Source organism: Anolis carolinensis, unplaced genomic scaffold (genome assembly GCF_035594765.1).
Source record: "Anolis carolinensis isolate JA03-04 unplaced genomic scaffold, rAnoCar3.1.pri scaffold_9, whole genome shotgun sequence".
NCBI classification, from domain to species: Eukaryota; Metazoa; Chordata; class Lepidosauria; order Squamata; family Dactyloidae; genus Anolis; species Anolis carolinensis.
The window spans coordinates 5,888,332-5,900,910 of record NW_026943820.1 but is presented as its reverse complement, the minus strand read 5'-3'; the positions used below and the strand labels follow the sequence as shown (position 1 = coordinate 5,900,910).

Below are 12,579 nucleotides of genomic sequence, written 5' to 3'. Positions count from 1 at the left end.
CGATGATTGTTGGTAATCCCGAGAACCGGAAGTCGCGCCCTTCATTCCGGAAACGGGGAGCTAGAGCTGGAGCCTCTGTCGTCGTCGTCGTCGTTGTGGCGTTGGAGGCCCGACCGAAAGCGCGCGACCCCCGCCCCTCCCTCCTCCGCGCCATGAAGTGGATGTTCAAGGAGGACCACGCGCTCGGTGAGGCCGGAGGCAGGGAGGGAGCCGGGCAAGCAGGCAGGAAGGGAAAGGGGGCGGGCCTTCCTTTTCCCTCAGGGCTTCTTTATTTATTTGGGTTGCTGTGATTTTTCCTGGCTCTAGAAGCATTCTCTCCTGACATTTCGCCCTGATCTATAGCAGGTATTCTCAGAGGTTGTGAGGTCTGTTGGAAACTAGGCAAGTGGGGTTTACATATCTGTGGAAAGTCCAGATTGGGAGACTGAACTCTTGTTTGTTTGAGGCAAGTGCGAATGTTGTGATTGATCACCCTAATTATTTTATTTATTTACAGTAGAGTCTCACTTATCCAAGCTAAACGGGCCGGCAGAAGCTTGGATAAGCGAATATCTTGGATAATAAGGAGGGATTAAGAAAAAGCCGATTAAACATTAAATTAGGTTATGATTTTACAAATTAAGCGCCAAAACAGCATGTTTTACAACAAATTTGACAGAAAAAGTAGTTCAATAAGCAGTAATGTTATGTTGTAATTATTTTATTTACACATTTAGCACCAAAATATCACGATATATTGAAAACATTGACTACAAAAATGGCTTGGATAATCCAGAAGCTGGGATAAGCGAGGCTTGGATAAGTGAGACTCTACTTTATTTCCATCATTTGGGACTCAAGGTGGCTTACAAAGCTGGCAGAATTCAATGCCAATACACAACAATACAAAAGAATAAAACATAAAGCAATTACAGTAGAGTCTCACTTATCCAACGTTCTGGATTATCCAACGCATTTTTGTTTTTAATACATCGTGATATTTTGGTGCTAAATTTGTAAATACAGTACAGTAGAGTCTCACTTATCCAACATTCACTTATCCAACATTCTGGATTATCCAACGCATTTTTGTAGTCAATGTTTTTAATACATCATGATATTATGGTGCTAAATTTGTAAATACAGTACAGTAGAGTCTCACTTATCCAACATTCACTTATCCAACATTCTGGATTATCCAACGCATTTTTGTAGTCAATGTTTTTAATACATCGTGATATTATGGTGCTAAATTTGTAAATACAGTACAGTAGAGTCCCACTTATCCAACATAAGCCGGCAGAACGTTGGATAAGCGAATATGTTGGATAATGAGATTAAGGAGAAGCCTATTGAACATCAAATTAGGTTATGATTTTACAAATTAAGCACCAAAACATCATGTTATACAACACATTTGACAGAAAAAGTAGTTCAATACACAGTCATGCTATGTAGTAATTACTGTATTTACGACTTTAGCACCAAAATATCACAATGTATTGAAAACATTGACTACAAAATGCGTTGGATAATCCAGAATGTTGGATAAGTGAGACACTACTGTAGTTACTACATAGCATTACTGCATATTGAACTACCTTTTCTGTCAAATTTGTTGTATAACATTATGTTTGGGTGCTTAATTTGTAAAATCATAACCTAATTTCATGTTTAATAGGCTTTTCCTTAATCCCTCCTTATTATCCAACATATTCGCTTAGCCAACATTCTGCCGGCCCATTTATGTTGGATAAGTGAGACTCTACTGTAAATTCAGATTTAAAATAATGCAAAATACTTGAGCCATTCACCCACAAAACCTTGTACATAAACCTTACTCCAGACCGAGTCGAAGCCAACAAAACTTATTCTTTGAACACTTGCTCGCATAGCCAGGTCTTCACTTTCTTTCTAAAACTCAAAAGGGATGGAGCCTGCCGGATGTCACTAAGGAAGGAGTTCCACAGCCGAGGAGCCACCACTGAGAAGGCCCTGTCTCTCATCCCCTTAATTAGCATTGAATAGCCTTGCAGCTTCAAATTCTGACTGCTTCCTGCCTGGGAGAACCCTTTGTTGGGAGGTGTCACCTGGCCCAGATTATTTCCTGTCTGGAATTCCTGTTTTCTGAGTTTTGTTCTTAATTTACTGTCCTGATTTGATGGGGGGTTTTTTTGAGAGAGAGAGAGAAGCCATTGAAATCCACAAGAATATGGACAATTTCAATAGAAAGGAGGAAACCATGAAAATGAACAAAATCTGGCTACCAGGTTTTTTTTAAAAAAACTCTAAAATCAGGAAATAAATACAAAACAATACCAAAAAAACAGTGTTTGAGATGGGGATGGGACTGAGAGGAGGGCTTCCTCTGCTGACCGCAGTGCCCGTGTTGATTTATATGCAGAGATGCAGTTAAATAGCCAGTAAGAAAGTACAAAATAAAAGTTAAAACAGATTAAAACCCAATAAATTCATTATAGAAACCTGGTTATGCAAAATTGTTAGGGATAAAACCTTATTTACAAATATAAAATACATGTGGATGATGAAGCAGCTGCTCCCCCCTGTGGCCAGAATCAAACATCCCCTCAGGAGAAGGTTAAATTGCCTCTGCATCTGTCTGTCTGTCTGTCTCTGTTCGATGTGTTTATGGGCATTGAATGTTTGCCTTAAATGTACATAATGTGATCCGCCCTGAGTCCCCTTTGGGGTGAGAAGGGCGGAATATAAATACTGCAAATAAATAAATAAATGTTTATTTCAACGTATTAACTATTTACATTAGAAGGTATTAATTATGATGAGCATTAAAATTGTCGAGAGCCAAGGTGGTTGCGTTGCAAAGTCCAAAGCATTGCTATTCTGTTATGGATCTGGGTTAAGAGTCCCTGCATCATTTCCATTTAAAGAGGGCAAAGAGAAGAAAGAGACAAATTTGAGAGTTAAAAATATGCATGCTCAAAATGTTCATTTTCATGCTGGTGGATGTTACATTCAACCTTGATATTACACCAGAGAATTTACCCATCTGCTTTTATAATGATAATAATAATGATAATAGAATAATTATTATCACTATGTCCATTTAAAAGCCCCAGCCAGAACCACATCAGTTACACAATTTTTTAAAATTTTATTTACATGTACATAACAACACCGCACACATGCACATTAGGTCCAGTTTATTGATTTATTATATTGATTTATACCATGCTTTATCTCCCCAAAGGAGACTCAAGTGGCTTGACATAAAAGCATTAGCACAGAACTTCAAATATACAAAAATGAAAACAGAATTACACACAGTAGTAAAAAAATCAGTTAAAATCAGAACATAGTCAAAGTAAAGAAACACATCATTCCAAGTGTCTGGGATTAGTCTCGCAATATCGGGCTCTTCCCAAGGGCCTGGGATATTAGAGGTATACACTCTATAATTTATTATTATTATTTATTGTGCGAATAATGCGAAGCCGGCCCCCTCTGCTTCCTCTGACGCTCTCTCTCTCTCCCGCAGAGCACCGCTGCGTGGAGTCGGCCAAGATCCGGGCCAAGTACCCCGACCGTGTCCCGGTGAGTCTCCCCTCCTTCCTTCCCTCCCTTCTTTCTTCCCTCCCCAGGGCCTGGGTCTGAGCAAAGCCGCCTTCTCTTGGGTCCGGACCCATTTTCCCCTCTGAGCTCCTTCCATTCCTCCCTGCAGGTGATCGTGGAGAAGGTCTCGGGTTCCCAGATCGTAGACATCGACAAGCGGAAGTACCTGGTGCCCTCGGACATCACGGTGGCACAGTTCATGTGGATCATCCGGAAGCGGATCCAGCTGCCCTCCGAGAAAGCCATCTTCCTCTTTGTGGACAAGACTGTCCCACAATCCAGGTTTGTGGGGCACTGTGGGGCAGAGCCTTGGCTGTTAGTCTTCCTTGAGTAGAGCACGACTCCTCCTCTGGGACCCCACCCTCCAGGATCCTTCTGAACTTTCATGGATTCGATGTATTGTCAAAGGTTTTCACAGCTGCAATCACCGGGGTGTTGTGTAGTTTCCAGGCTATATGGCCAATGTGTTTTAGCATTTTCTCCTTTTTGTTTTGCCTGCATGTGGTTGGCATCTTCAGAGGATCTGATGGTGGTAAAGCAAGTGGAGTATACATATATCTGTGGCATGTCCAGGATTGGAGAAAGAACAATTGTGTGTTTATACAAGTGCAAAGGTTGCAATTAACAAGCTTGGAAGTAGCTTTGTTCCCTTTGAACAGTTCGTTGCCTGGAATCATCCTGAGTGGGTTGTGTTCACTGGCCCTTGATTGCGTACTGTCTGAACACCACCTGTATCTGGATAGTGTTCCTTAGTTACTGTCTTGGTTCTAGTGTTTTTCAATACTGGTAGCCACATTTTGTTCATTTACATGGTTACATCCATGGTTACACTGAAATTGTCCATGTGCTTGTGGATTTCGGTGGCCATAGATGCAGGCGAAACATCAGGAGAAAATGCTGCTAGAACACGGCCATACAACCCAGAAACCACGCACCCATTTATGGATTTGTTTCTGGCAGACCTGTTCACCCTGTGGCCTTCCAGGTCCCAGAAGCCCCTAAGGCAGGCATGGACCAACTCTGGCCCTCCCTCCACATGTTTTGGATTTCAACTCCAGCTGTTAGGAATTGTGCGGGCTGAAGTCCAAAACGCCTGGAGGAGGGCTGAAGTTGGCCCATGCCTGCTCTAGGGGCCTTGGTGTACGATGACAAGAATACCGTACCTTGAAAGATCTTAAAGGTCCAAAGGCACTCATCTCCTAAGTGAATGCAGCACTCGAGGTGGCTGCCAGGCCTCCTCCTCCTGCCAGAACGAGCAGGAGGCAGAGGGGCCCTCCTTGCCCTGGAGCCCCCTTTCCATTTCCCAGCTGCCTGTTTCCTTCCCTTGCAGCCTGACCATGGGGCAGCTGTATGAGAAGGAGAAGGATGAGGACGGCTTCCTGTACGTGGCCTACAGCGGAGAGAACACCTTCGGGGCCTGAGGGGACCTTCTTCCTTCCTGCCTGCCTTCCTCCGCCACCGCCGCATCCCTTCCTTGTAAATAGCGCCTTGCCTGCAATCATGGCTCCAAGGCACCTCCGGCATCCCTCCCTGCGTTGACCTAATATGTGGGTAGGGGTGTTTCTCTTGCTGTTGTTGTTGTTGTTGATGTTAATTAGCCTGATAAGTTATAAAACCGTTTTATTTCCGCATTGCACATTGTAGTCATAGCTGTAAATTCCATAGTTAACTTCCTCTGGGACGTATTCGATGGCATTATTTAAACAGGTGAAGGGTTGAAAATGAAGGTGGGAGCGGGATTTTGAAATGAACGTTTGGCTAATTATTAATAATTACAGTTTTGTAGCAACGGGAGATTCTCGGCCTAGAGATGCTGATCTCGGTTACTTTGTTCCTCTTGATGAATTTTGCTTGAGGAAGTAATTAAAAAAATCCTCACACAAAACTTGCAGTTCTGCTTTCTTACAAATACTGCACTGGGATCAAGCTTCCCCAAAAGAGACCCTGGACCAGTTTGCCACCCACAATCCATGAGCACTCCCCCCCCCCCCCCAATGTTCCAGGAATTCCCCAAACAAGGCTGGGGAGGCCTTCAATGGTCTGCATTCACAGCTCTGCCCAAAAAGGGAACCTGAAGTTTTTGTGGAGAACCCCTGATTGTCCCCTGACCTCCTTTCTGCCAGACCAGACTATACCAGAAATGAGAGGCAGGGCGGTTGTATGCTTTCTAACTAGACAGGGAGAACCCAGTGCAGGACACTGGCTGCTGGGTGACAGGTGGGGCTGGGTGCAAGGTGGCTTTGGCCCTTGGCATGGTTTTGCTCACTAACTCCTTCCAAAGATACTTGTGGGATAGAGGAGCAAGAGCCTCTGGAACCAATTATCTTCCTTTTGGCTCAAAGCCGTTTCTTGCCTGGCCAGCTCCCTGCTGCTTCTGATGGCTCCAGAGAGGGCTCATTCACTACTTGCAGAGCCGCAGAACAAGTTGGTGGCAGCCACAGCTGGTTCTGTGTCTGGCATCCCCTTGGCAGCCCTTATCAGCAATAGAAGTTCATAATTAACAAGAGGCAGCCAAGCGCAGAAGGAGACAGATTGCCCTGACCTTCAGTGGGAATTTTCCCCCATAAATGACCTGGCAGCCGCTCTGGAGTGCTCTCCCCCAAGCCCTGGGGCAGGGCTGAGTGCTCACTCAGAAGCAAGCAAGCAAGGTGCCCTGCTGGCCCTTCCCTTCCTCCAACCCTCCCTCTGAGGAAGCCTGTGTGCCTGTGGTTTGTGCTCCAGCTCCCACGGTCACTGCCCCAGCTGTGTCTAAGGGGAGTAGAGGTCTGGCCAACACCTGGAGGCCATCCTTTCTTCTACTGTAGCATCTAAATGCAATGGGAAATCAAAATGCCACAACTCCTAAGGGGAGGAAAAGTGACTCTAGCAAATGGAACCCATGGACACATTAAGTGGTCTCTGTCTGGACAAGTAATGGGGTTATGGCCTTGATTAAGTCCTGGAGAATATTCTGGGACAGGGAGCACTCCAATGTAAGCAGAGCCAGCTGAAAGAGACTTATAATATTGAGCTGGGCTTCAGCTATATCAAACACCAGACAAGCCAAATGACAAAGCATTTGATCACTTCCAATGCGTCCTATGGTTAAACGCCATTGATAAAATGCATTGTCACCAGACCTAGGAACCTGCCAGTCTAAATCAGGTCTTCAAATATGATGTTGCTAATGAAACTTTAATCTGTTAACAGAATTACAAATACAACTCCGCTTGTACCTGAGGCAACTAGGATCAATTTTTCCAGTGAGGCTGGCGTCGCATAGTGAGGGCCCACTAGCGGCCACTTTGACCTGGTTGCTGTCCTGGGCGTGGCAGGACTGTACTTTCCCCACACTGGGACTTAACACAGCAGGAGAGGCAGAGGCACCACCCCATATGCAGGAGAACCAAAGCTGCACCTCTGTTCCGCTCTCTCCACTTTCCAGGTTTGGGCCAGCTCTCTCTTCCAGGTGTGAGGAGCCGAAAGAGATGTTTGCAGATGCAACACTGTTCCAATAAAAGCCTCTCCCCACTGGGTCACAGTCCCCTCCAGCCCTCAAAATTGTCCATCTTGCCTTGAGAAAACTGGATGCACTTCAGTTGGATGGTCAGGCGGCCTCCGCTCTCAGGTGAACTGCAGGTAATCTCGGCTGTTCCTCACCCAGGTGCCAAAGGCCTTGTCCCGCAGCTCCTTCCAGGCCTCTTGGTAACTGACTGCAGCTTCCTTGTAATCCCAGTAGGTCTGCAGCCCCTTGGCTCTGAGGAATATGTCAAAGAGAGCTGACCTCACAGTCTTAGGGGCACTTTCCCACAATGCTTGCCCCCTTCTCCCTGTGCAAAGAAGGAAGGTTTTGTAGCCCCAAGCCCTGCTCTGGAAGAGTCCAGGACATCAGCTCCTTCCAGCCAGTCCCCCCCCCTCCCCCGTTTCAAGAAAGGCCTTAAGCCTCAGGTGGGAGGGGGCACTATGGGGGAGTCAATGGAGTGCAGGGCAGTGAATGGGAAGGGAGACATGGAGAGGATGGAAGGCCGTGGCACTCAGCCTCCAGGATTCCAAGCTCTTCTGCGAGAAGTGGGCTGAGGACACGACACCCTGTCACTGACCCTGACCGCTCCCTGCGTTCAAATGCAAGGCAAGGAAATATCAAGAGAGAAGCAACACACCTCTAATGGGACCCATCTGGTAGCTCAACTTGCCCAGCCACCTGACAGGAAACCGGCTTAGGACCCACTAAATCCCCAGGAAATTGGGAAGCCAAAGAGAGCAGGAAAGGAGATGGTGAGGCATGTGGCTGACTCTGCCTCGGGACAGAAAGCACAATCCTCCCATATTTAGGTCACGCTCAGACCATCCAAAGATCTACTGGGACCATCTGGCCCTTTGTCCTGGAAAGCCCTCAGTGGAATAACAAGGCAGAAGGGGATGCCAGGCCTGAAGGAGAGGCCACTGTAGGGAAACCAGAGAAGTCAGGGACTGATCCTGTTGGATGGACCTCACCCAGGCGGCTGCCTCAGCAAGGCTCGCACAAACAACTGAGGGACCCAAGCACCATCTAGTACAACCCGCTTCAGCCAAGCATAAAAGGTGCCCACCCAAATCCTCCCCAAAGAGGAAAAAAGGGAATCAAGCTGGCAAGCCCAGAATCAAATAAAAGCACCCACGGTTCTACTGTGCCTCCTCAATTTTCGGTCTCATTAGTTGCAGCGTAAGACACAACCCCATGCTTAAAGCTCCTTTGCCAGGAACAGACAGAGCTACTGGGAATCGCCCCAAGAGAGCAGCCAGAGGGGTGCTCACCGGAGAGACTGTGGAAGACGCTCCTCTGGGACACTGGAGACCAGCCTCAGGAACTCGTGGAACAACTCCACCTTGCAGATGCGAGACCTGAAAGCAAAATTGGGAAAGGGGTGAAATGGCTGGTACAGCCCTGGCTGATCCTTGTTTTGGTCAAAACCCAATTTCTGTAACAAGAGAAGTTGAAGGGGAGGAAGAAAGTATTGCTAGATTCATAACAGCCTGGGAAGTCCCTTGGCTGCCATGAGGCAGGCCCTACAGGGCTCCTTCCTGATGGCAGGCCTGCACTCCCAGGTGGGCTGCCCTGCAAACACTGAGCCAATCCCCTTCAGGAAGAACTCCTGACAGAGCTCGCCCCAGCTACCCATCATCATCCCTGCTGTGCATTTCTTTTGGAGCTTCTTCCTTCTAACCCTGGGGCAATGGAGTGGCTCCTCTCGCCGCTATCCAGGCCCAAGATGGTGTACCTGGACTTGGGGGCTCCGATCCCTTTTTTGGTAGTCCCTTGAGTGAAGCCACGGGCTGTGACATCCAGCGGGTGCTCAGAGACGGCGCTCCAACTGATGGCTGGGATAGGGCAGAGGAGTGAGGGAGAGGGTGTCATGAGCCCAAGGAAATACTGCCTGCCCTCCTGCCCCCCATTTTCTCTCCGTTCAAAGGAGGAAGCCCAGCACCTGAAGCCCAAGGCACAGACCTGCTCCACATGGGACCACCTTCCCTAGAGGACTTTTGGCTTGCACTGCTTCACGGCTGTGGACAAAGCACAACTGAGACTGCTCCACTTCAGGGTCTTGGACTGCAAAGCCGTCTGGCAAACACCGAACAGGTTTGCACCTGGGGAGAGACAGACACTTCCATTCAGAAACTCAGGAAGCTCACCTGGAAGACATTGCAATGGCAGCCCAATGGGAGCTCAGGGTGCCCTAAAAACATCTACTCAATTCTTGTCTTGGAAAAGAAAGGACTGGGCCTCGAAGCCACCCAAAGAGGCCTGAGGGCACCAAGGAAAGTGAGCTGGGCCATCTCATCCAATTGCACCCCTATGAGCCCATCACAATTAGAATGATCGGGAGTAATTATGACACCAGATTGAGCAGTTTGCTCAGGGAATATGTCCAGGTCTAATTTGGAGCTTACAAGTCTGGGATCAAGCAGGTGCGGAGAGAGAAAAGCTAAAGAAGGGCAAAAGCTGCAAAAAGCAGTTGACTCTGGGCGGCCCAGCACAGTTTCCTTGCTTAAGATGCCATAACATTCCATTCATCTTCTGGAGCCGAGATAGGAAGCCAAGGACAATTGGAAACACCTTCCAACGTGTTTCAGAGATTCACGCAAATGCACACACAAACTTACATACAGACTTCCATTTCCTACACACCTGGCCTGGACAACAACCAAGGGCTCACCTACCGGTTGACGATGGCCCTCCGCATGGCCTCTGGGCTGTAGGGGCAACGGGCCAGCACCATGGCTGACAGGTAGACAGGCCGCTGAAGGAAGTGCATCAGGAGGGCCCCCTGCAGGCCCAGGACATTCCAGCGTGCCATCTTGTCGCTGCAGGACATGGAAGCCGTGCGGGGCCCACGCCCAGGCTTGGTCCGCAGGAGCCCCGTTATGTGGTAGTCGCAACCAGGGAGCAGAGGGTCGGAGGGCCCCTTTGGGACGCACTTGGCCCCTGTCCGGTGCACGTCCACCGTCTGGACCCCTCTGACGGAACTTCTGTCCTCTAATCTGGGCCTCTTGGGAGGGGAAACAGTCCCTGACTCTCCTCCAGCCTCCTCCTCAACGCCATTGCTTTGAGCAGGGGGCTTCAGGGGCGCTGCTGCCTCCAGAACAGGGATGATGGAGGCGTCTCCACCTGGAAGGAAGAAGAGGGTGAGGGAGGGGTGCATTTCTTCCAAGGAAGGTCCTGCAGTCATGGGGATCGGGAGGAAGCCCAGGCCACCCTCCAAGGATAAGAAAGAAATGGAAGAGCATGTTGAGCAACCAACAATCAATGCCTGTGCACTAAATGGTTTGCCTGTATTGTCTTTCCTCTATTTCTTCTTTTCAGTTTTATGATTACCCCCTCTCCATTAACATTTGCATGGGTCTTCAAGCATCTTCTAGAAAGGTGGCCATCCTGCCAGCTGTTAAGAATTGTGGGAGTTGAAATCCAAAACAGCCTAACAGTGTAAGATCTTTAACATTTTTAGCACAAACATCCAATAGAGCACAGCTGTTGCCCCCCCCCCCCCCCGCAAGGCAGGCCCAGGAGAACAGAGGGAGGAGTGGGGAAGTTTGCTCACGGTAGCACAGCCCCCCACTTTGGCCCCTGAAGCCCCAATAATAATAATAATAAGGCAAAAGGCTACTCTACTGGGATCTGCTCGCATCATCCGAAAATACATCACACAGTCCTAGACACTTGGGAAGTGTATTGTCGAAGGCTTTCATGGCTGGGATCACAGGGTTGTTGTATGTCTTTCGGGCTGTGTGGCCATGTTCCAGAAGTATTCTCTCCTGACGTTTCGCCCACATCTATGGCAGGCAACCTTTGAGGATGCCTGCCATAGATGTGGGCGAAACATCAGGAGAGAATACTTCTGGAACATGGCCACTTGGGAAGTGTTTGACTTGTGATTTTGTGATACGAAATCCAGCATATCTATCTTGTTTGCTGTGTCATAATAATAATAATAATAATAATAATAATAATAATAATAATAATTTTATTTATATCCCGCCACCATCTCCCCCGGAGGGGACTCGGGGTGGCTCACAGAAATATCAGATACAAAACAAAACAATGTACAGTACATCAATAAACAATAACATACACCGATTATAATATTTAAACATTAACCAAAAAATGAAATGAAATGAAACAGTACTCACAAGGCGTCTGGCTGCAGAAGAAGATGAAGCGGATCCCGGACCGCAAGGCCCACTTGCCCTCTTCCTCTGGAACGAAGATGCTGTGGCTGTCCTGGCACACTACCGCCTTCCAAAGCTGGTCCAAAAGGTACCTGATGGGAGGAAAGAGAGGCATCCCTGGTCAAGCCAAGGGCAGGAGGCGATTCCCGGAGTCTGGGAAGGTAAGGAGAGGGAAGGAGCCCACCTCTGGAAGCTGCGCTTGGCCACCACTTCCGCGTGGCTGTCGTTGAGGACGTCGCCTGCGTGGGATGGAGAAGCAGAGGAGGAAGGAAGTTTGGAGCTGAGGCTTGATGACCATCTGTCGGGAGGGTTCGAATGTTTGCGCATGCATGGCAGAATGGGGTTGGACTGGATGGCCTTTGGGATCTCCAATTTATTTATATATCTAATCCAGGCCTGGGCCTACTTGGGCCTTCCCTTGAGGTGTTTTGGACTTCAACTCCCACCATTCCTAACCGCCTCAGGCCCCTTCCTTTCCCCCCCTCAGCCGCTTAAGCGGCTGAGGGGGGAAAGGAAGGGGCCTGAGGCGGTTAGGAATGGTGGGAGTTGAAGTCCAAAACACCTCAAGGGAAGGCCCAAGTAGGCCCAGGCCTGTTCTGCCTAAAGTGACTAGGCCTCACCCTCCCGACGCATCTCCTGGCTGCCGAGGCACTTGGTCCCGCTGCCGGCCGCCACCACCTCCAGCTCCTCCTCCTCCTCGGCCTTCAGGACGGCGGCCAGAAGCGTCCACTCGCGCCCGGCCTGGGGCTTCCCTCGCCTGGGCAGCCGCGCCTCATAGTGCTCCAGGCACCGCGCCGCCACCGCCTCAGCTAGGCCCTGCATCGCGCCCACTTCCGGCAACAAAGCAGAGCCGCTCTTGCGCAGGCGCAGTAGACGGAGCTCCTCCTTCCTTCTGCGCAGGCGCCAAGCAAGCCACTCATCTCTCCTCCTATTCAGCTACTCTGCTACTGAGTACGCATGCCCAATGTGGAACACATCTCACCACATTAAAACAATGGATGTGGTTCTTCATGAGACATGGCACATTATCACAGCATGTCTATGCCCCACACCACTGGAGAAATTATACTGTTTAGCCGGCACTGCACCACCTGTCATCTGCCGGGAAGTAGGAGCCAAAGCCATGACATCTCTGGCTCATCCTGTTTGGGTATCAGCCAGCATGCCAATGCCTTAAATCAAGAAATAGTTTTCTAAGATTTACAGAGAAACTCACAGGAACATCTCAGCAAGCAAGAGTCCAAAAGTGGCAGGCTTGAGGTTACGTATTTTTAGCCTGCCACTTTTGGACTCTTGCTTGCTGGACACACAGACTGGGAGACTTGG

The 12,579-nt window shown here is 48.7% G+C and overlaps 2 protein-coding genes across 3 annotated transcripts; one reads left to right on the top strand and one right to left on the bottom strand.

Moving 5' to 3' along the window:
- Window positions 1–20: 20 nt before the first annotated feature.
- Window positions 21–5,455, top strand: gabarapl2 (GABA type A receptor associated protein like 2). Its single transcript, XM_003227399.4, has 4 exons — window positions 21–186; window positions 3,497–3,552; window positions 3,680–3,852; window positions 4,901–5,455. Exons 1-4 carry the CDS (start codon window positions 153–155, stop codon window positions 4,989–4,991), a joined length of 354 nt encoding a protein of 117 aa, XP_003227447.3. The 5' UTR covers window positions 21–152; the 3' UTR covers window positions 4,992–5,455.
- Window positions 5,456–6,725: 1,270 nt separating this feature from the next.
- Window positions 6,726–12,428, bottom strand: adat1 (adenosine deaminase tRNA specific 1). Of its 2 annotated transcripts, none has more exons than XM_062961787.1 (8): window positions 11,874–12,416; window positions 11,438–11,492; window positions 11,215–11,345; window positions 9,748–10,195; window positions 9,035–9,174; window positions 8,808–8,907; window positions 8,344–8,430; window positions 6,726–7,306 (listed from the first exon to the last, which is right to left on the bottom strand). In XM_062961787.1, the coding sequence occupies exons 1-8, from the start codon at window positions 12,073–12,075 to the stop codon at window positions 7,174–7,176; spliced, it is 1,296 nt and encodes a 431-aa protein (XP_062817857.1). In that variant the 5' UTR covers window positions 12,076–12,416; the 3' UTR covers window positions 6,726–7,173. The 2 variants fall into 2 exon arrangements, with proteins under 2 accessions (XP_062817857.1, XP_062817859.1); XM_062961789.1 differs by having other exon boundaries at window positions 7,260–7,379; window positions 11,874–12,428.
- Window positions 12,429–12,579: the final 151 nt, after the last annotated feature.